Here is a 22,895-nt window from a genome sequence, read left to right as displayed (position 1 = left end):
GTTCTACCACACTGAGTGGGAGGGCGAGGGGTTGCTTCTGAGGATGACCGGAGCCGAGGGAGGGGCCGCTGGGCTCTCAGACGCCCCCACGACTGCAGGTGACCCGGCACGCGGCAATACCACTAACGTGCCAAGGGCGTCGTCTCTGCCAGCTACCGCTCTGGGCGTTTTATGCAAAGTCAGGCCTCGAAGAACCCTCTCCACGAGCCTGTGGCAGCGGAGTGATCCTGTCCCCCACTTACAGAAGAGGAAACTGGGGCGGGGAGTTGGGGAGCCACTGGCCCCAGTCCCCCCCACCCTCCCACACCCCCCAGTTTACCCGGCTCGGATGCCCCGCCGGGGAGTCCGGCCCCGACAGTTCACAGCCCTAACCACCGGGCCCACTGCCGTCCCATCGTCTGGGGAGCAAGAGGGACCATGGTTCCCCCGGGACAGTATTTCCTGGCATGGGTCCCACGAAGCAGCAGTCCAAGAGGCGCTCAGAGCAGATGGGGACCCTTAGACAAATAAATGTGGGAGCGACGCCCCGTGGCCCGGCCCCGTGGAGAACCGGGAACACCAGCGTTGGGGACGGCCTGTGTCCCCAGGCCCAAAGGCGACACAGCCCTTTCTTGTTTCCACGTGGGACCTCTCACTAGTTGTGCCAGTCATTCATTGCGACCCCCTCCCTGGGACGGGGGCCCCAGGCAGACTCCGGCTCTCACAGCCTTGGTGGCGGCTGGCCTTTCTGCCCCTTCCCCGCCCCCCAGGCTCTGCCCCCACCTGCTGACCTCCTGCAACTCACTTTAAAGTTCCCAAACACCAAAAGGCTAAAGACTGTGGCACCGGGGTGCGGGGCTGGAGGGGAGCAGGAAGGAGCTCGCCGCATGGTGCAGGGCCCTGGGCTCCCCCAGGCCCCTTAGTGGTGCCCGGCCCGTCACCGTCCCTTGGCAGGTGAGGGGAGGTGCGCTCGAGGCTGTGTAATGGCCTCTAGTCCGCTTGGCTCAGTGTCTGGAGGAGCAGGGCTGGCGGGCAGGGGCAGAGGATGTGTGGAGTGAGGTGCAGGGGCTGAGGAACGAGACATGGGTTAGATTGTGGGGAGCCCCTGCGTGGAGAAGCAGAATGGGGAGTGAGGGCCGAGGGCTCCCCAGCTCCAGCTCTGCCATCTTCCAAGGAGACCCGGGCCCTCGGCTCACAGCTGCTTTAGATCACGGGCTCCCCGCAATGCACACACACCCCCAGCTCACTAACATTGCCCAAGTTCATCCGAACGACCTTGGGACGGAGAGCACAGCCCCCACCAGCCTAGTCCGAAGGCCCAGGAAGGGCACACATCTCTCCTGTCCACTGAGACTCCAGGAGGAGACTGAAAATGCAGCAGGGCAGACAGGTCGGCTGGACGGACGGACTTCCTGACAGTGACCGGTGTCCGGTCCATGCGCTAGATGGCGTCCCCCGGGCCGGCTTCTCCAAGACAGGCAGGAGCTGAGGCCAGGCGCCTTGCAGGCAATTAAGTAAATACGTGTTGGCAGCCTGGGTGACGGAGTTAAGTGACAGAGACAGCCCGGGCCACAGGTGCTGAGCCCGTCGGTGCGCTACACAGACAGCCTTTATGTGTCACCGCCCTGGGTCCGGTCACCGCCCTGGGTCCCGTCCCCGGACCCAGTAAGTGTGTCATGTGCACAGTAAAGAATGGATGTGCCTCGCCCTGGAGCCAGGCGTGGAGAGACAGGGAGACAGGCCGTGGGAAACAGTCACAATCTAAGCCACACCCGGGTTAGAGAGCTGGATCAGAGGGTGGAGGGCTCCCTGGAAGAGGAGGCCTGAGCCAGGGAGTCCTGGCCTCACGACCCGTTCTGCCCACCCACCCCGCCCTCCTGCAGCCCCTCCCGGAAATGGAATACAACGGGAACCCCGAGTCGGTGGGCTACAAGGTTAAGTACAGCAGGGCGGACGGCCGCGGCAAGACACTGAGCCACGTGGTCCGGGACCGGCTGGAGCGGGAGCACACCATCGAGGACCTGGAGGAGTGGACGGAGTACCGCGTGCAGGTCCAGGCCTTCAACGCCATCGGCAGCGGGCCCTGGAGCCAGGTGGTGGTGGGCCGGACGCGGGAGTCAGGTACGGCTCGCTGGAGCCAGCCACCCCGTGACTCCCTCTCCGGCCTCCGCCTGCGTGTGCCGCCTGTGGCCGGGACACGCCGCCCTCCCCCCGCCCCCGTGTCTCTCTGTCCTCGGGGCTGTCCAGGGGCACAAAAGCCGGAGCTGCTGTTCAGCACGACCTGGGCTCGGGGTCCTGCCTGTGCCCCGCAGAGCGCCCTGGCCTGTCCCCCTGTCTCCCGGCTCCTGACCCTACCCACCGGCATTCCCACTGCCCTCAGCGTCCCCGCCGCCCCCACCTCCAAGCCCTCAGCTTTAACCCTGACACCAGTGGGGCCTAAAACGTGTGGGGGGTGGGCTAGCTCTCAGAACACTCCAGAAACACAGCCAGCGGCTCACAGGGGCCTGCACGGGGTCGCCCACAGAGTGTGAGGCCCTGCCCTGCAAGCACCCCGCATTTGTTGAGCCACTCTGGCTTTTTCCTGGTGCCTTTTAAGTGGCAGGTCCCTCCCCACTGTGGCCCCCGCCCCACCCCTGGGCTCATCCTAACGTTAGCCCGAGCAGAGGATGAGGAGGGGGCGAATCGGAAAAGAAGCAGCATCCGCGATCAACCAGGGCCGACAGGAAGTGTGACCGGGAGAGTCTCTGCTTGGGGACTGTCTGTGTCCCGCTCCACCCCTGCCCCCCGTAGGGCCCCCCGTAGGGCCCTGAGCTCATTCTCTCCACTCCCCTTCTCCTGCAGTCCCGTCCTCCGGCCCCGCCAACGTGTCTGCGCTGGCCACCACCTCCAGCAGCATGCTGGTGCGCTGGAGCGCCGTCCCCGAGGCCGACCGCAACGGGCTGGTGCTGGGCTACAAGGTGAGCCAGGCCGCGGGCCCCGCGCCTGCTCCCCCACCCAAGGCGCCCTGTCCTCGGGGCCCCTGGGCCCAGGCCTCTGCCTTCTCGAGCAGACTCGGGGAATCTGTCCGGCTTCACCTCCTCCGGTCACCACAGCAACCAGGGCATCCTCGCTTAGGGGTGGGGAGGCTTCTCGTGAGGGCCCCGGGTCCACGGGGCTGCTCCGTGTCCCCCGGGAGGCCACGCAGGGTGCCCCAAGCCTCACTCTCGACTCCACGGGCCCAGCTTCGGTCTCTGTTTCTGTTATCTTCTCGAATTCCCCCCCAAAGCCGAGCCTAGCCACATAGTCCAGCCCTGGCCTGGAAGTGGGGAGTGAGGTCCCGGCTCCGCCACTACTGGCTGTGTGAGCTTGAGCAAGCCGCGCCCCCTGTCTGGGCCTCTCTAGGGAACGCTCCTGGGGAACTCTCATCTCCAGGGCTGAGTGTGTCTTTGTGTCCCCGCGCCTCCCTGGGACCGAGCCCCTCCAAGGAGCCCAAGTCGGCCTGGCCCGCCCCGGCCCCCTGGCTCCCGGGGAGGAGACTTGGGAGGAGCGCTGGCAGGGCTGACCCAGGCCGCGGCCCTCACCTGCGCTGGGCTCCGGCAGGTGATGTACAAGGAGAAGGACTCGGACGCCCAGCCCCGGGTCTGGCTGGTGGAGGGGAACTCGTCCCGCAGCGCCCAGCTCACGGGCTTGGGCAAGTACGTGCTCTACGAGGTGCAGGTGCTGGCCTTCACACGCGTCGGGGACGGCAGCCCCAGCCACCCGCCCGTCCTGGAGCGGACTCTGGACGACGGTGAGTTCGAACCCCTGCGGGCCTGGGGGAGACGGGGAGACAGGGAGCCGCCTGCGTCCTGCCCCTCTGGGGTCACGCTCTGCCCCAAAGAGAACCGTGGCCTCAGGCGTCTCCTGTGGACAGCCAGTCACAAGGGCCACCGCCCCCACGGGCAGGGGGTGCCGGTGAGGGACTGCGTGTCCCTAAGAAAGAGATGACAACACAAGGGCCGGCCGACATCTGATTCTTGCTCGCTCTCTGTCTCTCTCTCTGAGACAAGGGTCCGGAATAGGGACTTTGTGCCTCTGTTGACTTCCTGCTCACCTGCAGCAGGTTCGCTGTGACTCAAAGTCTGTGCATGAACCTCCAGGCACCCGTCCCTGCAGCAGGCTGACTGACAGGTCCTCCGTCCCCCTCCCTCGCCCCACGCATGCTCACAGACCATCCCCCCACAGATATGTGAGGGGTCCAGACAAGAATGCAAAAGGAAGCCCAAATACCATGTGTCTGTATGTTCTACAGTTATAAATCAAGCTAATGAGCTGTTAAATTAAATATATTCTGTCCTTCCGCCTTGACAAATGTAGCCTCACGTGACCTGGAAAGCCAAGTTCAAGTTTAGAAACCTGAGACTTCTTGGCGTTCCGTGGTTGCACCCGCCCCAGCCCCTGCGAACCCCGCTCCCCCTCCACCCTGTTCTCCCCCCGTCCTCTCCTCTACCCCACGTCATTCAGGCTCCGTCCACGTGCCCCAAACAGCGACCCCTTGGCCATCCCTCGGTCCGGGGCCGTGGCCCTGGGAGACAGGCCCGTGCAGACCCTAGACGCATGCTAGAGAATTCCAGAATTCGGGACGCCAGAGGGAGCCCGAGAACGTAGAGGAGTGTCGGCTGAGCATGGGCACACGCCCTTCCCCCCCCCACACACATACACCTCACCCCTTCGCAGGGACTCAGAGTGGTGCCTTCTGAAGCCCAGACCCAGGACGAGGCCCCCGGGCCCCGTTCTGAGGGCGCGAACCTATGTGTGCACACGTACACAGACCCTGGGCTGGAAGCTGGAGCCTTGGTCCCCTCCGGCTCCTGCCAAGTCACTCCTCTTCCAAGCGTGGCAGCCTCGCCGGCAGTATCGTCTGGCCAGGACACGGTGCCAGGACACGGTGCCAGGCACAGAGCCGCGCTCCACAGTCTGTCGAGCCGAGCGCCCCCCGCCCCCCACCATACGACTCCACTGGAGCCGAACCGGGCTCAGGGCCCAACAGCGGCTGCTCTGTTACCCGCTTCTCCTCTGTCCCCTCCAGTCCCGGGACCGCCCATGGGCATCCTGTTCCCGGAGGTGAGGACCACGTCGGTGCGGCTGATCTGGCAGCCCCCCGCCGCCCCCAACGGCATCATTCTCGGTGAGCCCTCACCCTGTCCCGGGCCCCGGGAAGAAGGAGGCGGTGTAAGGAGGGGAGGAGGCAAATTCGACGTTGGCGGGAAGGACCCTGGGCCCAGGCGGCGTCCCCAGCTCCTCGAGAGTGGTCGAGTCTTGCTTCTTCCAGACATTTCGGTCTATAGGATTACCAGCTGGAGGGCAAGGTCAACGCTGAGCTCCCTTTAGGGACCATTCGTTAGCTTTCTGCTCCCAAGTGCTGCCCCAGGGCCCCAGCGGAGCGTCCGGTCTGGTACACTTCGGCCGCTGTTCCTAAGTGTGGCCAGATGAGGGCGCAGTGGCTGGCTCGGCAAAGCACGCTCAGGGCTGGGAAACTGGAGCTAAGGCCCTGGGGGCGGAAGGAGCAGATCAGAGAAGCATGGTCTCTTCCTCAAGATGCCTCCCCTCACACGCGCACACGCACACACACACGCGGCCTCACGGGAGAGGACGCACGGGGCTGACGTTAGCAGCTGTGGGCACTGGAGCACGTCGGCTCCCGGTGCAGCCCGAGCCCCCTCGCCTGTAAAGCAGTGGGTTGGACTCCCCGTGCCCAGCGCAGGCTCTGGCTCCCGGCACCCTGCAGCGCCCCCCCCGCCCCCCCCCCCCCTGAACGATGTTGAGCAAAGGCGGGCTGCGGGCTGCGGGCTGCAGACGGGCAGGGCAGGGGCTTCGGCCTCAGAAGGCCCCGACTGGAATCCCAGCCCCGCCGCTTCCGAGCAGGGGGCGGGGTCGGGCCTCTCAGAGCCTCGCCTCCCTCACCTGGAGTGTTGAGGGGCGTCTCAGACACCGTGTGCAGAGTGCCTGTCCACACCCCCCGTCCCACTCCCCAAGTGGCCGCTCAGGATGCAAGAGTGACCACGAGGGCTTCCAGCAGGCGGACCACAGCCGAGGTGTTCCCCGTGCGGGCGTCGCGCTGGCCGAGGAAGGACCGGGCCTTTCCGGCGGACTCTCTCGGGGCTCCGGGGCGGCCGGCCCGGCCCCCCAGCGCGACCCGGCCCCTTCCTTTTCCCCAGCTTACCAGGTCACACACCGGCTCAACGCCACCACAGCCAACACTGCCGCGGTGGAGGTGCTCGCGCCCAGCGCCCGCCAGTACACGGCCACCGGCCTCGCGCCCGAGTCCGTCTACCTCTTCCGCATCACGGCCCAGACCCGCAAGGGCTGGGGAGAGGCCGCCGAGGCCTTGGTGGTGACCACCGAGAAGAGAGGTGACCACCCGCTAGGGCTGGGGAGTGGAGGAGGGGGTGCTCGGATCCTCCCCTAGCGGACAGCTCGGGTCAGCGGGTTGGGAGCCACCGAGCCCGGGTCTGGAGTGGAGAGTGGGCTCGCATCCCTGACGGTCAGGGTCGGCGAGGGCTCCCGGAGACCTCCAGAGCTGAGCCGGGAGTTGCCCCCCAAGGGTCCTGTCTGCCCGGGCTCCCGATTACCCAGAGGGCAGGGCGGTGAGACCGGCTTCCGAGGCCGTGTCCGGCTGGGTGGAGGATGGGCCGCGGCCTGGAGTCCCGCTGCCCTGAGCTGCTGCTGCACCTGTGGGCGGGTTCCCCAGAAGCCGGCCCGAGACCCAGATTCCTGTGAAAGCGATTTATTAGACAACGTGCCCAGGAAAAACCAGAAGGGCCGTGCTTCTCAACTGGGGGCTACTCTGCCCCCCAGGGGGACATTGGGCAATGTCGTGAGACACTTTGGTTGTCGCGGCGAGGAGACGGGTACTACAGGCATCCAGTGGACAGAACTCAGCGTCTGCCACGCACCCCGCAGGGCACGGGGCAGCCCCCACAGCAGAGACTCCCCCGCCCCATGGGCTGGAGTGCCGAGGCTGGGGAGCCCCGCGGTGGGGCGTCGGGCAGTGAGAAGGAGGCCAGGCCGAGGCGGCGTCGGAGGTGGCGTCCCACAGATGTGGGCTCAGTCCCCGCAACGGGGCACAGTGTAGGCCCCGTCTCGGCACTGCGGCAGGCGGCGGGGGGCCGGGCGCCTGAACCTCTTCGCTGTGTCTCTGGAGTCAGTTCCCAGGTACCCGGGCCTCGAGCACCCTGAGGACGGGTCCGAGACCAGGGGTCAGGGGCGCTGGCAGACGGGCCCTGTGCATGCGGAGATGGGAGCGGGCAGGAGCATCAGGCCTGAGCCCGGAGCGCCTCCTCCGCCCCGCCGGCTCACCCGCCTCCCCGCTACCCCCAGACCGCCCGCAGCCCCCCAGCAAGCCCGTGGTGCGGCAGGAGGACGTGAAGGCCCGCAGCGTGCTGCTGTCCTGGGAGCCGGGGAGCGACGGGCTGTCCCCCGTCCGCTACTACTCCATCCAGACCCGCGAGCTGCCCGGCGGCCGGTGGGCACTGCACTCAGCCTCCGTGAGCCACAACGCCTCTGCCTTCGTGGTGGACAGGTGAGCCGGCCAGCGCGGCCCCTGGAGAGGGCTCCGAGGACCCCCGGAGCCTGCCCACCCCAAGTCCTGCCGCAGCCCTCTGCCCCCAGGAGCTCCCGTGCACGCCTCCTGAGCTCGGTCCTCACCGCCCGCCCCACGCTCCCTGAAACCCTGCTGCAGCTGCCTCTTAATTATCTGTTTCTGGAGCCCAGAAGCCCCCTTGGTGAATCCCCCGCCATCCAGCCTTCATCAGCAATTCCTCCCAGCCAGGCGGCATCTTCTTGTTCATCTTTAATAGGACAGCGGAGCTTCGCTCCGAAATTCTGGCTTCAATTTAAATCCTAGTGGGAGCGGGTCGTATTTTTCACATTCCAGTTGACGTGACCAGGAGTTCTGAGCAATACTTCCCTCCTCACCCCCAATAAATCAAAAAAGGAAGCCGTTCGCCTGAAGAGGAAACGAGGCCCACAGAGATGAACTGTGGTTAACTCTTGAGAACATCAACCCTTCCTAAATGGACTAGATTTGAGAAATGGCTGGCAGCTCTTGGAGGTGGACTTTGGTCAGAGGGGGAGTTAGTCGTGGTGCCCTCGTAGCTCACTGCATGTCCCTCTGAGGCAGGAAACGCACAGACCTTTCCTCCTGGGGACCCAGGGCTCATCATGGAGCTAACGGTGCGGCCACACTCCAGGCTGGGATGGTCCAGTGCCCCCCGTTTGTCCCCACTGGAGCGGATCTTTCTGAGCCTCGAGGTCTCCGTCTGTGCGATGGATCGGCACCCCCGCCCCTGCCCCCAGCAGAGGTGATGGAGATACCTCCGTTCATGGACCTCCTTTCCCCACATAGGCTCAAGCCCTTCACGTCCTACAAGTTCCGAGTGAAGGCGACCAATGACATTGGGGACAGCGAGTTCAGCGAAGAGTCGGAACCTCTGACCACCCTGCAAGCTGGTCAGCACCCCCCGCCGGGATGTCTTTCTCTTGGCCCACTGGGCACTTCCTGAGCACTGGGCCATCTCTTCTGGGGGAGGGGTCCCCAAAGATGGGAGTGCCCCCCAAAGATGGGAGGGACGGCCGGGCACTTTGTCTGGCTCTGTGGGCAGAGGCCCGAGGCCCTTCGGGTCACAGGTGCCCTAGTGTATTTCTTCTCTGATGCCCCCCAAGCTGGTGGCCAACCCCAGAAAACCAGTGGATGGGCCTGAGGAAGCCTCAGCAGTGGGCCTTTGGGTTTTGGGGCTGAGGTCAAGGTCCCAGCCCCTCTCTCCCTCCGCCCTGACCCTTTGTTCTGCAGAGGTCGGGGTGGTGGGCGTGGAGGGTGACTTAAGCCGGAGCTGCCCACAGTCCAGTATCCAAAGAATCTGGTCCCCGTGGCCCCCCGGGGGCCAGTGCCCCGGCGCTCAGAGCTCACCCATCTGCCTCTCTCCCCAGCCCCGGATGAGGCGCCCACCATCGTCTCCGTGACCCCCCACACCACCACCTCCGTGCTGATCCGATGGCAGGTATGGCTCGTGGGGCCCACGTCCCCGAGGACTCAGACATGCTCTGCGCCATGACCGGAAAACCAACGGCCCCCAGTGGGTCTGGAACATGCTACACGCATGTGTAGACATGCACGTGCACACGCATAGACACACGTGCACACGCACAGACACACATGCACACGCATAGACACATGCACACGCAGATACGCGTGCACACGCACAGACACACATGCACACGCATAGACACGTGCACACTCATAAACACGTGCACACACATGGACACGTGCACACGCACAGACACACATAGACACACGTGCACACGCACAGACACACATGCACACACAGACACGTGCACACGCACAGACACACGTGCACACGCGCGGACACGTGCACACACATAGACACACGTGCACACACATAGACACGTGCACACGCACAGACACGCGTGCACACGCACGGACACGCCCCCCATCCACTCTCCGGGTGGTCAGGTCAGCCAGGTGCTCTTCCGTCCCTTTCTGCAGCTGGGGGGCCAGACTCGGGGCAGGATGCGGACGACCCCAGGTCACACGGCTGGGAGGCAGCAGGGCAGGTGTGCGGAACACTCACACAGAAAAGCGCTCAGGGCCCCAGAGGCTCCGCAAAACCCAGCCCTGCTGTCAGGGACCGGATTCCCGACAAAGACCAAGCACAGGCGTGCGTGCCTGACCTGCGTCCGGGCGGGGCTGCTGCCTGGTCACCGTGGGGGACCCCTCGCCTGGGTGCAGAGGACCCCCTCCTCCACTCCTCGCCCGCTGCCCACTCTTCGGTGGGCACTGCCATCCTGCATGGCCTAAGAAGGACCGGAACGCCTCTCAGAGACCGGCCCACCTGTGCGTGCCTGTGGGACCCTCCCATGCCCTCTGCCGGCCAGCCTTGGAACATGACAGGTCACCACAGAGACCCCAAAGTGGGACCTCCCGTCTCTACTTCTCAGGACCAGAGGGTCAGGCACCAACCTTTGCCCATTTGCAGCCCCCTTGAGGGGAAATCCCCAAAGAGGAAACAGGGAGGGACTCCCAGGCCCTCCCCCAGCCCAAGGCCTCACGGAGGAGGACAGCCCTCAAACGACAATGACCTAGCACACCTGAGAGCCTGGAGAGGCTGGAACAGATCGGGGCCATCACGGCGAAGGGGTCGTGGGGTGCCGGCAAGCAGCCGGGGATGCAATTAAGGAGCAAAGTGAAGGCTGAATCGTTTAAGCGGGATTTTTGAAAGAGGCGTCATAACAAAGTAGCGCGCGCCCTCTCCAGAAGCCTGTTCCCCAGCGTAGCTGTGCACGGGAGCAGACAGCGGGGGAGAGGAGGAGCAGGGAGGGGGGCGTGCCCTCGTTCAGGCATAAGAGCAGGCAGAGGAGACTCTGGGCTCACAGGAAACTCCAGGATGTCCTGGCCAGGTCACGGGCAGAGGGGTCGGCAGGCCAAGGGGGCCAGTGAGCATGTCAGGGCATTCGCAGGAAAGGACCAGCTCTGTAAGAAGAGCCAGGGTCAGGCTGGGGCCCCGAGGATGCTGTGCGGCCTTGGGCAGATTCCTTCACATCTCTGAGCCTCGCTGTCCTGCTCTGTTCAATGCAGGGAGACAGTAACCTTGTTGGGAGGGACACTGTGAATTAAAAGCTGCTCAATGTCATTTTGGCCCCTTCGTCTGGCTGAGGCTGGGTCTCTGCTCTGTGGCCGCGGCAGGCAGGGTGGGGCGGGAGGGAGGAGCAGAGGGGAGAGGGTGCGCAGGGTGGTCCTGGCCCCCCTCCATCCCCCGCTCCCTTCCCTGCAGCCACCGGCAGAGGACAGAATCAACGGCATCCTCCTGGGCTTTCGGGTCCGGTACCGGGAGCTGCTGTACGACGGCCTGAGGGGTTTCACGCTCCGTGGCATCAACAACCCAGGGGCCAAGTGGGCAGAGCTGACCTGTGAGTGACTCTCCACGGGGGTCGGGGAGGGCGGGGTGCGCACACTCGCCTCCCTGCCTGAAGCTCTCTAACCCGAAACCCGGCCGTCCCCTGCCCCCGTGTGTGCCTCTCACCCCTGTCCCCTTCAGTCCCTGAGCAAGTGTTTACTGAGCACCTATGTGCCCAGACGCAGCGAACAAGACAGGCAGGGTCCCTGTCCCCTCAGGGCTCACAGGCTGGGGGAGGAGCGAGGCACTCTGAGCCCCCGAGGCAGGTGGCTCAGAATGTGAGCTGACCGCTGTGGAGGCCAGATTGCGGGACAGCCTGAAGCCGGTGTCGGAAAAGGCTTCCCTGGGGTGGGAATGGCCTGTTGAACTTTTGGGCGAGGGGGGTGGCTTTGGTGGCATGCTGGTGGCATAATGGTTGGCGAATGAGGCAGGGTGAGGTTGGACCCAAGGTGGCAGACTTGGGACGGAACCGAGGGCCATCGTGGGAGAGGATGTGCCGTGGGCTTCACGACTGACTCCTGTTGGGGACGAGGCAGTGGGGACAGGCAGGAGAGGGAGGAGGCCGGAGGATTTGGGTGCCAGGCAGACGGGGGGGAGCCGCTCACCCACACATCAGTGGGAGGGAGGGGGCTGTTTCAGGGCCTTTCCGTGTTGATTCTGCCTCCCATAATTCCCCTGAACCTTCTGTGCCTTGTCTTCTAGCGAGCATTAGCAGACAACAAAATGATGGAATGCGTAGCGAAACGCAGGCATGTTAATAGAAACACTCGGAAGGGGCGGACGCAGCGGCCTGGGCCGTTGTGTTTATTTACGTGGCAGACACGTGGCCGTGGCTGCGATCGCACTGCCTGTGTGTGATACGGCCGTAGTTCCTGGTAGTAAAACGGTTTCTGGTTCGCGGGAGGAAATTAACGACGCCACTATTTCACAGCGCTTCTGCGGGAGTTTCGCTGTAGGCAAGGGAGTTGGGACTGGAGGGTCCCCCAGAGTTGTCCCCAGGGGCACTGGGCTCCAAAGGGCTCACGGTACCCCATGGCCTCAGACTGACACACTGCAGGGGGGACAGCACTGTCCTGGGAGATGCTTCCCCCTCCCAGTTCTCGCCCTGGTCTCCGAGCCAGAGTCGGGAACCTGGATGCCCCCCATCTGCGCATGTGAGGTCAGGCGCCCTGGATGCCCCCGTCTGCGCGTGCGTGGTCAGGCGCCCTGGATGCCACCGCCCCCCCCATCTGCGCGTGCGTGGTCAGGCGCCCTCCCTCCCGCCCGCATCGAGGTCTTCGTGGGGAGGGGGGTGTGTGTACTAACTCCTCTGTCTGCTGTCTCCCTCTGGCGCCCCCGCCCCCACCGGGTAGCCTTGTTCTCCCTGCGGAACCTGAGTCGGCCCGGCCTCACGCAGTACGAGCTGGACAGTAAGTCTCGCCCGGCGGCTCCGTCTGGCCACGCCCTGCACAGGGACGGGGAGCGAGGCCCCTGAGGACACCTGTGCACCCAGCTCAGTCTTCTGGAAGAGCAAGACCTCCTCCCTTAGCACGTGTGACTTTCCAAAAACACACAAAAATGTGAGGGAGTCACCAGGGTTGCTGTCCTCTAGGCCACCGTCCGTGGGGTACGGAATGGACCGGCTCTGGTCTTGTGCTTTGGGTCTGGGGGACAGTGGCATGGGGTCCGTGGAGGAGCCGTTGGTCTGGCTGGCTGATGAGCAGGCGTCCACGTCACTGGCCGTCCAACGCACTTGGCACCACTGTCTTCCATGCCCAGGCCCGTCCCTGGAGGGAGCAAAGCGCCCATCTTCCCTTCAGGGACTAGGAAATATTCCTGCCCGGTGCCTGGCCCCGGCCCTAGCTCTGTTTCTAAAGCCTCAGCTGTGGTTCTAAACTGTCCCTAAACTGTCCCTCTCCATCCTTCCTCAGCCAGTGGCCCGCATGGGCTGCACGGCCCAGTCAGTCAGGCTGAGTCCCCAGGGCCACTCCAGGTGAAGGACAGAGCGTCCACTGGGGAGGGGAGTGCAGACGGGGTGGGAGCCTTCGGCCACGCCCCAGCGGGGACAGAGGCCAGGCCCCCACCCGGGGTGTCCGAGCCCACTTCCTGCACCTGCTCCTGTCTCCGAGTTCCTGTCCAGGCACCTCCGCCCAAGTGCCCCAAACTCAGCACAAAGGCAGAGTTTCTTAGCCCAGAATTCACATCCAATAAGCCCAGTCCGTTAGGGCTGAACCCCCTGTGTAAGGATCTGGAAACTTCTAGGCAGCTACAATGGGGAAGGAGTGACCCGTGACCCAGTGTGCTGGCATAAATATTGACCATGCCCCTTTCAGCCCCTAAAGTGTGCAGCGTGGTCACCCTTGGCCAGGAAGCCAACCCACGTCATCTGCGTCCCGATGCCCAGGGGACAGGTGGAGCCCCCGGCTGCCCCTCCTTCTTCCTGTTCTTTCCGGAACCTTCGCATGGGGACTAGAATCGCATCATCCCAGCCTCCGTCCTCCACGCTGGCTCTGTCCCCTGCGGGGACAGTGACCTCTTGTCTCTCTCCTCCCCCGCTGTCACCCACAGACCTGAACAAGCACCGGAGGTACGAGATCCGGATGAGCGTGTACAACGCGGTGGGCGAGGGGCCCCTGAGCCCCCCACACGAGGTCTTCGTGGGGGAGGCAGGTGAGCACGGTGGGCCCTTCCCACCACCGCGAAGCCCAGCCCCAGGGATACGGGATCCCGGGGCCCCAGCCCGCCCCAGCGGATCTCCCCCTCCTCCCTGGAGCCCGGTGGTGCCGCACCCCTCACCACCCCTCACGCCCTCCAGTGCCCACGGCAGCACCCCGCAACGTGGCCGTCCACGGCGCCACGGCCACACAGCTGGACGTGACTTGGGAGCCTCCCCCGCTGGAAAGCCAGAATGGAGACATCCAGGGCTACAAGGTACAGGGTCCACGGGGCCGCGGGGCCAGGCTGGGGGGCAGGGGCAGGGGTCCCCAGGGCTGCTGCTGCCCTCTTGGCTGTTTGCACACAGACCACAGCAATATCGAGGGGCCGGAGCGAAGCTCTCCCTCTCTGCCATGTCCGAGGGCAGGCTGAGCTCGGATGCAAGACACTCAGGCCTCGTTTGGCTTGTTTCACTTCCCGGTGGCATGGCCTGCACCCCGGCCCGTGAGCCCCCCACGCCATGCGGCGATGCGGCCAACCCCCATCGCAATACCCATGCCAACTGCATGTCCCGTTAGCAAAGGACCATTAAGACTTGGAAACCTCTATTCGAAAATTATTTCTAACTTTGGGGTGATGTCACGTATTACGAAAGGAGTCGGTCTGTCCCTAACAGTTACAAAGCCCTTTAGAACGCCTTAACCTTCTTGAAAGCCCAGGAAAGCTGGTAGATTATAAATGTCTGTGCCAGTTGAATAAGTGAAGACACCGAGACCCAGGTAGGTGGCCCGGCAAGGTCACAAAAATAGCAGGTGATGGAGAGTCGGACCCCAGGCTGTCACCCCAGGAGGGGTATGGAGGAAGGGCCGAGCTCGCGGCCACCGCAGGAGGCGGTCAAAGAAACGTGATGATGACACTGTGTCTCCTCGGCTGCGGTCTTTGGGACACACAGCCCTTGACCATGTCTGGGGCCTGCCACTATCATTTCCGTCATTCCAGAGAGGGGCCCAGAGCAGTGGCAGGTAGGGAGAGCGAGGCTCACCCGGGACTTTGTGGCCACCAGGTGTCGCTGCACAGGCAGAGCCCGGTCTCCGTGGAAGTAGGGGGCTGGCCCGGGTCGCTCGGCGGGCGAGCGCTAGTGGCCCCCGTTGTAAGAAAGACTCTGGAAGAGGCGTCTCTTTCCATCTGGGGTGAAGGAGAGAGGAGGAAGGGCGTCTTGCCGAAGACGCTCTAAGGCAAGCCCCAGCGCCAGCTGGGCAGACTCAACATTGCGCCCAGCACACACCTGCAGGGGCAGGAGAGGGCGCCGCCGGGCAGCCGGGGACCGAGGTCGCCAGCCGCTGTGGGCGCGCAGACTCCGTGCATCCCTCCGCAGATGTCTGCGAGCCCCGGGGGACCCCGCGGCCGCGGGCATCCCCTGGGGAAATGCGACTGCCGCCTCCCAGACGCGGCGTGACGCCCACGTCGGTGGCTGCCCACGGCGCGTTAGGGTCCAGGGAGCAGCGAGCGCCGCTGAGATGAGCCGCGTCGGGTCAGGCCGAGCTGGGGCACGGGCGTGCGCGGGCTCGTCTCTGCCGCTGCCGTCTTTCAATGGCGCGTGTTTATTGAGCGGTTATTTTGTGCCCAGCAGTGTTCTCGGTGCTGGGAACGAAGCAGAGAGAAAAAAATGAACATAAATTGTAGGGGAAGGAGACAGCGACGTTCAAAACAAACGGCAGCTCCAGATGGTGGCAAATGAAGCAGGTTCAGGAGGTAGAGAGAGTGCCGGGGGGAGGTTTGAAAGTTTAAATGGGATCGTTAGGAAAGGGCTTAATGAGCAGCTGACACTTGAGCAGAAACGGGAAGAACCGCCGTGCGTGCATCACGTGGGTCTCGGAGGAGAGCATTCCAGAGGGGAAGGAAGAGCCAGGGACCTGGGGTCATGGGCGCTTTGCGGGTGCAAAGACCCGCAGAGTCCCAGAGCCACGGGGGCAGCATGATGATGGGAGGTGGGTCTGACCAGTGTCCGGGGCCTCGTTGCCTTGAGCCTTCACTCTGCATTAGATGACAGCCCTGGAGGGTTTGGGGCACAGGAGAGACATAGGTGGCTTGAGTCATCAAAGGGCCGTGCTGGCTGCTTCGCAGAGAGTCGTCTGAAATGGGGAAGCAGAAGTCCCTGAAGAGGTGACTGAGCTGGTGAACATGGTGGTGGTGGCTTAGACCCTGCGGCAGTGTGGTGAGAAGCATTGGTTGTCGTGGTCCACCAGGAGGGCAGAGTTGGGAGATTTTGCTGATGAACTGAATGGTGCGTGCGAGGAGAAGCGACAAGGATTTTTGCCTACGTGGCGATGGAGCTTCCAGCTACAGAGCAGGAAGAGACAAAAGACGGTGGGGAGAGCTAACCTCCGTTCCAGGCGTCTGTCAGATGTCCAAAGAGACACAGGAATGGGTGTCCGGAGTTCAGGGGCGGGGCAAGGGGCGGGTCTAAGCTGCAGATGAGAACTGTGGAGTTTGCAACATGTAAGTGGTACTGAAATTCTGGAGATTAAACATATATAGAGCAAGAACACAGTATGTCTGAAACCTGAGTCTTGGGAACAACAACAAAAAAAATGAGTGATGTCTCAGAACCCACATAAAGAACGTGCTTCCCAAAGGAGAGAGGAATCAGATATGGCGGCTACTACTGAGAGCTCAAGCGAGGCGAAATCTAGGAAGCAATTGTTCAGGGACTGTCAGACTCCAGGCCGTGGGTCCAATCTGGCCCTCCACTTGTTTTTATAAATAAAGTTTTATTGGAACACAGCCACACTCATTTGTTTACTAATCACCCTTGGCCACTTTTATTACAAGGGCAGACAGAGTTGAGTAGTTGCAACAGGCATGTGTGGCCTAAAAGGCCTAAAATATTCATTCCCTGCAGAGTTTGCTGAGTTCTGGATTTCTACATTAACCAGGTCCGGTTCACAGGTGATTCTGACAAGAGTCGGGGCACGGGATGCCTGCTCGGAGAGGGTTCGAGGGAGAATGAGAGGGGAAGCGGCGAGTACTCACATCCCTTCTGAAGGGTTTTGCTTTGGAGGGACGTACAAAATGAGGTAGAAGCCAGAAAAAGATAGTCAATGGAGACGGTTTTCAGACAGAAGAAATAACAGCTCGTGTCTGTGCTGATGGACGTGACCTCGGGAAGAGGAAAACTTTGACGGTTCAGGGAAACGAGGAAGCTGTGGCGGGGGGATGTCCCAGAGGAGGTGAGAGGGGCTGGGATTCGGTGGCCTTAGAAGGGAGCTGGCAGCTCAGTCGTGGAGGCAGGAGGGAGGTGGACGGTCCCAGCACATGGGCCGGTGGCGGTGGTACCGGCGGTGAAGGGAGCCTGTGGGAGTCCCGTCTGATGGCCGCCGTTTCTCAGTGCTGGGTCCTCGGCTAAGAGTGACTGCCTCTCACCCCACCCCCCGCCTGGCCTCCCGTGAACCTGCTCCAAGTGGGTCCTCGTCCCCACTGCCCCCATCGAAGCTCTTCCTGTCCAGTTCCCGGGTTGATTCTTGGTGGCCTCATCCCACCCGGCTTAGCAACAGCTTTCGACGTGGGGATCTGCTTTCCTCTCTCCGCTTCCTCTGCGGCAGCTCCTCACGCTCCTTTGCTGTCTCTGCCCCTCAACGCCGAGGCCCCAGCAACCCCCCGTCGCCCTTTCTGCGTTCATTCTCTTCCCGTGCACTCACACGTGCCGGCAACACCCAGACTTTAGCGTTTACCTTGACCTTCCCCCTGTGTCCCCAATTCAGCAGGGACTTTGGCCACCTTGACATCCGCATTACCGTGAGTGGGCAAAGGAGTGAATGAGTGATGGATATCAATTACTGCTTCGACTCTCCCTCATCTACCCATATCAGAAGACGCTGTAAAAAGGGGGTGGGGGAGAGCAAGGGGTTACAGCAAAGCAAAGATTTCATGGTGACGTGATGTCCTGTCCGCCATTCACACATGCCAGATGGGCATCTTTCTCACTTGTATTAGCTCTTTCTCACTTGTATTAGCTTTCTCCAGGCAAACTGAGAAATTTGAGAAGCCAGTGGCATGCAGAAACCGCCTCTGCCAGCAGGTGGCGCCAAACGCCGTCTCATTCTCCACGTGGCGCGGGTGCTTTCTGCCTGGGAGGGGTCCGAGCTCTAGAAACCAGCAAGAATCTCCTCCCGTCAATGACGCAGGCGTGAACCCCGCGCAACGCGAAGCAATCGGAAGGGCCGTGGAGCCCTGCAGAGCCTTAGTTCCTTACTTCTTATGACCTTTGCTCCTCCCCTCAGTCCTGGGAAGTGGATGTCCTTAGTGTCACAACACAGACGACGGAACTGCCGCTCAGGCACGTCACTGGCCGAGTGGCAGCCTTAGCAAAGAGGGCGCTGGGGGTCAGCCGCAGGCTGCCGGTGGGCTTCCGGGCTGTCGCGGGTCACCGGAGGCCCTGTCCACCTGGAGACGCCGATGCAGCAGGCCGCCCGGCACGCCTCCCCAGCGCCCGGGTGCAGCGACGAGCTTGCTAGTCCTCGCACTCAGCTCTTCACCGGGGCGGACTCTGCCCTGTGTCCGGCTCCCGCATCCCGGGGGCCGACGTGCGGGCGCTGTGCGCAATCCCGCCGGCCCTGGGGTACGCGGATGCAGCGGGTCCGTGCCCTCGTGGCGTTTACCGTCCAGCGGAGGCTGGAGTGTCAGGAAAGGAAGGTTCTGGAAGGGCATCTCACGCCGCTCTTAGGTGCTTCTGTACTCTTTTCTGGGTGGCTCGCTCCGACCGTCAGGGTGTGTGGGTCGTGCAAACGAAGGTGTCCCTGAGACCCGGGGGGGCAGGCAGGGGCTGTCTGTCCCCCACTGTCACATCGCCTGTGCCCACAGATTTATTTCTGGGAGGATCAGCGGCGGAACCTCACGGAGCGGGTGAAGACGCTTTTCCTGGCCGAGAACGGCGTGAAGCTCAAGAACCTGACCGGCTACACCACGTACATGGTCAGCGTGGCGGCCTTCAACGCAGCAGGGGATGGGCCTCCGAGCTCCCCCACCCGGGGCCAGACCCAGCAAGCAGGTGGGCAGAACGGCCGGAGCGGGGAGCGGGGGTCAGCTGGGAAGGGGACGAGGGACCACCGGCCTCTGGCTCTCGTGGGGAGTGGAGGCGGCTGCCTTATCCCACCTGCCGAGTGCCTGGCCGGGCGCCCAGGCCCCATGGGGTGCCTGCCGAGTGGGAGACACAGCCCACGTGTGTTGCTCAGAAGGGAGAAGCCTTGGAGAGAGCCCCCAGGTCTCACCCCCCACACACACACACACATGCATCCTGCCCCCGACGGGCAATCCGCACCCACTCGCTTCTGCTCCTGCCGCTCCCGCTGGACTTTTCAGCTCTCCCTGGCCTCGTTCCTTCCACGAGCATCGGCTGAGCATCTTCCCTGGGTCCACACTGTGCTAGACACTGGGCCCGCAGCAGCAAAGGAGACGGACAGAGACAGGGAGGGAGGCAGATCGGACACGGCGCAGCGGCGAGTTAACCCTGCTGGCCGTCAGTGATCCGAGGACAGAGGCAAGGGGTGGGCGGGCGGCTGTGGAGAGATTTGCCTTCGGAGGCCTCACTGAGGGGCTGACACCCGAGATGACGTGTGAGGGAGGAGAGGAGGCCCCCGTGGAATGTTCTGGAGGAGGCCTGCTCCGGGCAGAGGGAGCGGCCGCTGCAAAGGCCCGGAGGCTGGAGGGGGTTAGAGGGGCAGGGAGACAGCCAGGTGACTATGGGAGGCCGGCTGCGGAGGATCCGGGGGCTTTGGAGGGAAGATGGGGTTCGTTCTGAGTATGTTGGGATCCGTGGGTGGGTTTAAGCAGCTGGGCAGCAGGATTTGGTTTATGCTTTTAAAAGATGGTTCTGGCCGCCGGACACAAGACAGACTGGTGGAGGCCGGGTGGGTGGCCGGAGGGAGGGACAGGGCGGAGGAGAGGGTGATGGCGTGAATCCGGCCACCCACGCAGGCAGAGCCAGCCCCGCACACAGTGTCCCAGGTCACTTCTCAGGCAGTGGGTCCTTTGGAAGCACTGGGGGCGGGCAGAGCAGGCACCGCCCCAGCTCAGGGTGAGCAAGGGTCCTGCAGCCCCTCAGGGAGGGCGCAGAGGCCCGAGCCCAGAGATCGGAGCCCGTCCCGCGCCGCCTTCGCTGCCCCGGTCCCCGGCCTTCGCCTGCCGCGGAGTTCTCTGCTCGCGGACTTGAGCACGAGCCTCCCGTGCCGACTTCCTTAAGCATCGTTTCCAACCTGCTGGTTGCCATGCCGTAAACGGCCTTTTCTCTTCGAGACAGCAAGGCCCATGGAGTCGGTTCCTAAGTGTCGTCCCCTTTGGGGACAAGCCTTGGCTCAGGACAAAGCCCTTTCCCTCCGCCGGCCCCCCAAGGGTCCGTCTTCCTGCCTGTCCTGACCGCTTTTCTGCCAATGTCATCGGCCGGAAGTGAGCCCCCAGGAGCCTGGAACCTTCCGTCACTGCGGCAGCAGAACAAAGCGTCCTGTCCCGCATTCCTGCAGCCGAGGGGAGGCAGGAAAGGCCCGCTGGGCTCGCCTTCCTCCTTCAAAGGCTGCTTGCTGCCTGGCGCGGCTGCGCCCGAGCTGGACGGAAGCAGGGTCAGCGTTCGGCTCTGGCCCGGCGGGGGTGGCCTGGACAGTAACAGCCCGTCATCCTGCAGGAGCTGGCTCAAGATGCCGCCCAGCCGATGCGTCCTCGCTGCCCTCTCTGTCCTCCCCCAGAGGACCGCCCACATCCATGTTTTTGGGTCGTTCCAGGGTTCTTAAGCCATGAAAGCATCCCTTCCGGAGGGTTTGACTGTCCCTGTCCTTGTCTACTCCGGGCAGCACGGTCTCTGGGCGACAAGCCCTAGGGCCCTGGGGCCGAGAGAAAGGCCACGTTCTCTGCGTTTTCTCACTGAACGACCACCACCTAATGCCTGAGGCGCAGGCACCCCCTGCCTTCTCCACCGGGGAAGCGGTGGACAAGCCACACGAAGCCAGGACGCAGCCTGGCCCTGCGGAGACCCCGCAGTGTGGCACAGCCGCGTCCTGGGCGCTTAGCCAGGGCTCAGGCCACTTAGCAGAAGGAACTCGAGTTCTCCAGCTTTAGGGAAAAGAAGGTCTCTTTCTCTTCCAATTCTTGGACTCTGGTTTTGGAAAGTTCGTGCTCAATGCAGTGGCAGGGGCGGTGGGGGTGGGGGGGTTCAGTGACCCCCGGTGACCCCTCCTGCACATAGCCCTGCTCTCCTGCTCTTCCCCGGCCCTCACCCCACCGCCCCTGCTGGTTCCTTGGGGCCAGACAGGGCTCTGAGCCTCCAGGGAAGGAGGAAACAGAAGCCCTCCGTGTGCCCCCTGCAGCCCCCAGCGCACCCACCTCGGTCAAGTTCAGCGAGCTGACCACGACCTCGGTGAACGTGTCCTGGGAGGCCCCGCAGTCCCCCAATGGTGTCCTGGAGGGCTACCGGCTGGTGTACGAGCCCTGCACCCCCGTGGACGGTGAGTGGCCCCGAGCGCAGCAACCTAGACCCGCCTCTAGACCCACCTTGCACGGGCTCCCTCCTGGCCGGGGACCCTCCCCCGCACACACACACAGTGCATGGAGCAGGCGTCTCCCGGCTGATAAACTGGGACCGAGGCCGGGACCAGGGGAGCGGGAAGTCAAGGGGGTCGCATGTTGGAGGCAAAGCTGCAACTCCCGGGAGAGGGTTTTTAAACGCGCTCTTCCCCGTCAGTCAGTCGATGGCAGCGGGGAGCGGGGGGCGGGGGGACATAGGGAAACCTTCGAGAGAGAGAACGCCCCGAGGTGGACAGGTCTGTCAGGCCCATGAAGATGGGGAGCCCCTGATGGTCTGGCTGTGCGTGCTCCCCCAAATTCAGGGTCTCAGCTTTACTCCAGGGTTGGCCGCCTTTGCCTTTTGGGGGGTCAGGAACTCCTTTGGGAATCTGATAAAAGCCTTGGAGCCTCTCCCCAGAAGGATACACGAGTTTGGGTGGGGTCATTGCACCCCTGTTCCCTCTGCGAGCCTCAGATATGAGCCCTGCTCTGCAGGTAGACTGACTCCCTCTGCCCCTGAGCCCTGCTCTGTCCCACAGCGCACCCCACAGCCCCTCCCCCACCCCTCCCTCTAGGCCAGGCTGGGACCCCGCCCCGCCCGTGGGCTCCCCCAGGGGGCTGCCCCGCCACAGCTGATGTGAGCGAGCCCAGAAATCACACTTTTCTTAGACAGGCGGGAAGGAGGACTGGGCTCCTGTTTGCCTGCGTCCAGGTCCAGAGCCCAGCAAGGCCCTGGGACGTGGCTGACCTACCCGGTGGCGCCCGGGTGGCCAGGGGTGACCGACTGCCTCCGAGCTCGCCCCTCCCTTGGCCGGAACAAGGGCTAAAGCCTGAGAACACTGGAGTGGCCAGCAGTTCTGGGTCAGCCGAGGGGACAATGGCCCTCAGTCTTCTCTGCCGCCACCGCATGTGTGCTAGGACACTGGGCGGGGGGGCAGAGGTGTGGTCAGGTGCAGGGAGGCCCCGGGAAGGGACTGTCATTCCTGACCCCTGACGGCAGGGAGGCCGAGGTCACGGTGGGGAAGGAACGCAGAGGACCACACAGGCGCTCAGCCCCGGGGGCTCCCACACCTTGACAGGTGTGAGCCCTTTGCCCTCGGTCCCTCCACCCAGCGCCCGGCGGGGTCTGGACACAGCACTGACCCCACGCGCTTACATATTCCCGTCTGCCCCACGATGGCCCAGCGAATGGGACCGTCAGGCCCCGCGTGCGGCTGGACCGCCCCAGCCTGACCAGCGCCTCCTCTGGCCCCCGGTGTTTGCCTCAGCCCCCTGGGTTCAGGTCAGCAGCATCAGGCCTCCCAGAATCCAGCGACCCCCTTTCCTGTAGGGAAGACCAGGGCCCAGGCAGACGAGGAGTTCACTCAGGGATGTCAAGGCGCGGGTACCCAGAGTCTCTGTTCCCCGCCCTGGGGCGCATCCCCGCCCCCCGCAGCGACTTCATTCCTGCAGGAAGCTCCCCCGGAGAGCCCACTGCTCTGCTGTTCGGCCCTTCGCTCACTCAGCGAACGGATGGGCACCTACCACAGGTGGGCACTCCGCTCTCCTGTTTAGTGTCCTAACACCCTGCCTGAGATGCTGTCGAGACCCTCACTCGGCAGGAGAACAAACTGCAGCCAGGTAGGGGGCGTGGCCAGAGCCCTCGGGGCCAGCGCTGGGGTCTGAGCCCAGCCCCAAAGTTGTAGAGCCCGTCTCACCTCCTGGGTGACAGGTGACCGGGTGACCGGCACACTCCGGCAATACAGGAGCTGAAAGCCAGTCCTGGACCTCAGGGCAGCCGGTGGACAGGGAAGCAGAGAGCAC

At 63.7% G+C, this 22,895-nt stretch overlaps 1 protein-coding gene across 2 annotated transcripts in view; it reads left to right on the top strand.

Moving 5' to 3' along the window:
* Window positions 1-22,895, top strand: part of SDK2 (sidekick cell adhesion molecule 2) — a 233,402-nt gene that overhangs the window by 186,103 nt on the left and 24,404 nt on the right. The window contains exons 25-38 of one of the 2 annotated variants that reach the window (XM_016143598.2): window positions 1,863-2,100; window positions 2,821-2,936; window positions 3,559-3,748; window positions 5,027-5,125; window positions 6,156-6,350; window positions 7,318-7,519; window positions 8,345-8,448; window positions 8,926-8,996; window positions 10,788-10,923; window positions 12,263-12,319; window positions 13,458-13,559; window positions 13,705-13,820; window positions 18,405-18,591; window positions 20,897-21,034. In XM_016143598.2, coding sequence (XP_015999084.2) covers window positions 1,863-2,100; window positions 2,821-2,936; window positions 3,559-3,748; window positions 5,027-5,125; window positions 6,156-6,350; window positions 7,318-7,519; window positions 8,345-8,448; window positions 8,926-8,996; window positions 10,788-10,923; window positions 12,263-12,319; window positions 13,458-13,559; window positions 13,705-13,820; window positions 18,405-18,591; window positions 20,897-21,034 — 1,951 coding nt within the window. The remainder of the gene's footprint in view (window positions 1-1,862; window positions 2,101-2,820; window positions 2,937-3,558; window positions 3,749-5,026; window positions 5,126-6,155; window positions 6,351-7,317; window positions 7,520-8,344; window positions 8,449-8,925; window positions 8,997-10,787; window positions 10,924-12,262; window positions 12,320-13,457; window positions 13,560-13,704; window positions 13,821-18,404; window positions 18,592-20,896; window positions 21,035-22,895) is intronic. The other variant, XM_016143599.2, reaches the window with a different exon arrangement.

Source organism: Rousettus aegyptiacus, unplaced genomic scaffold, assembly GCF_014176215.1.
Source record: "Rousettus aegyptiacus isolate mRouAeg1 unplaced genomic scaffold, mRouAeg1.p scaffold_m13_p_6, whole genome shotgun sequence".
Taxonomy (NCBI): domain Eukaryota; kingdom Metazoa; phylum Chordata; class Mammalia; order Chiroptera; family Pteropodidae; genus Rousettus; species Rousettus aegyptiacus.
Note: the sequence above shows the minus strand (reverse complement) of the source record. Positions and strands in the feature narration are given on the sequence as shown.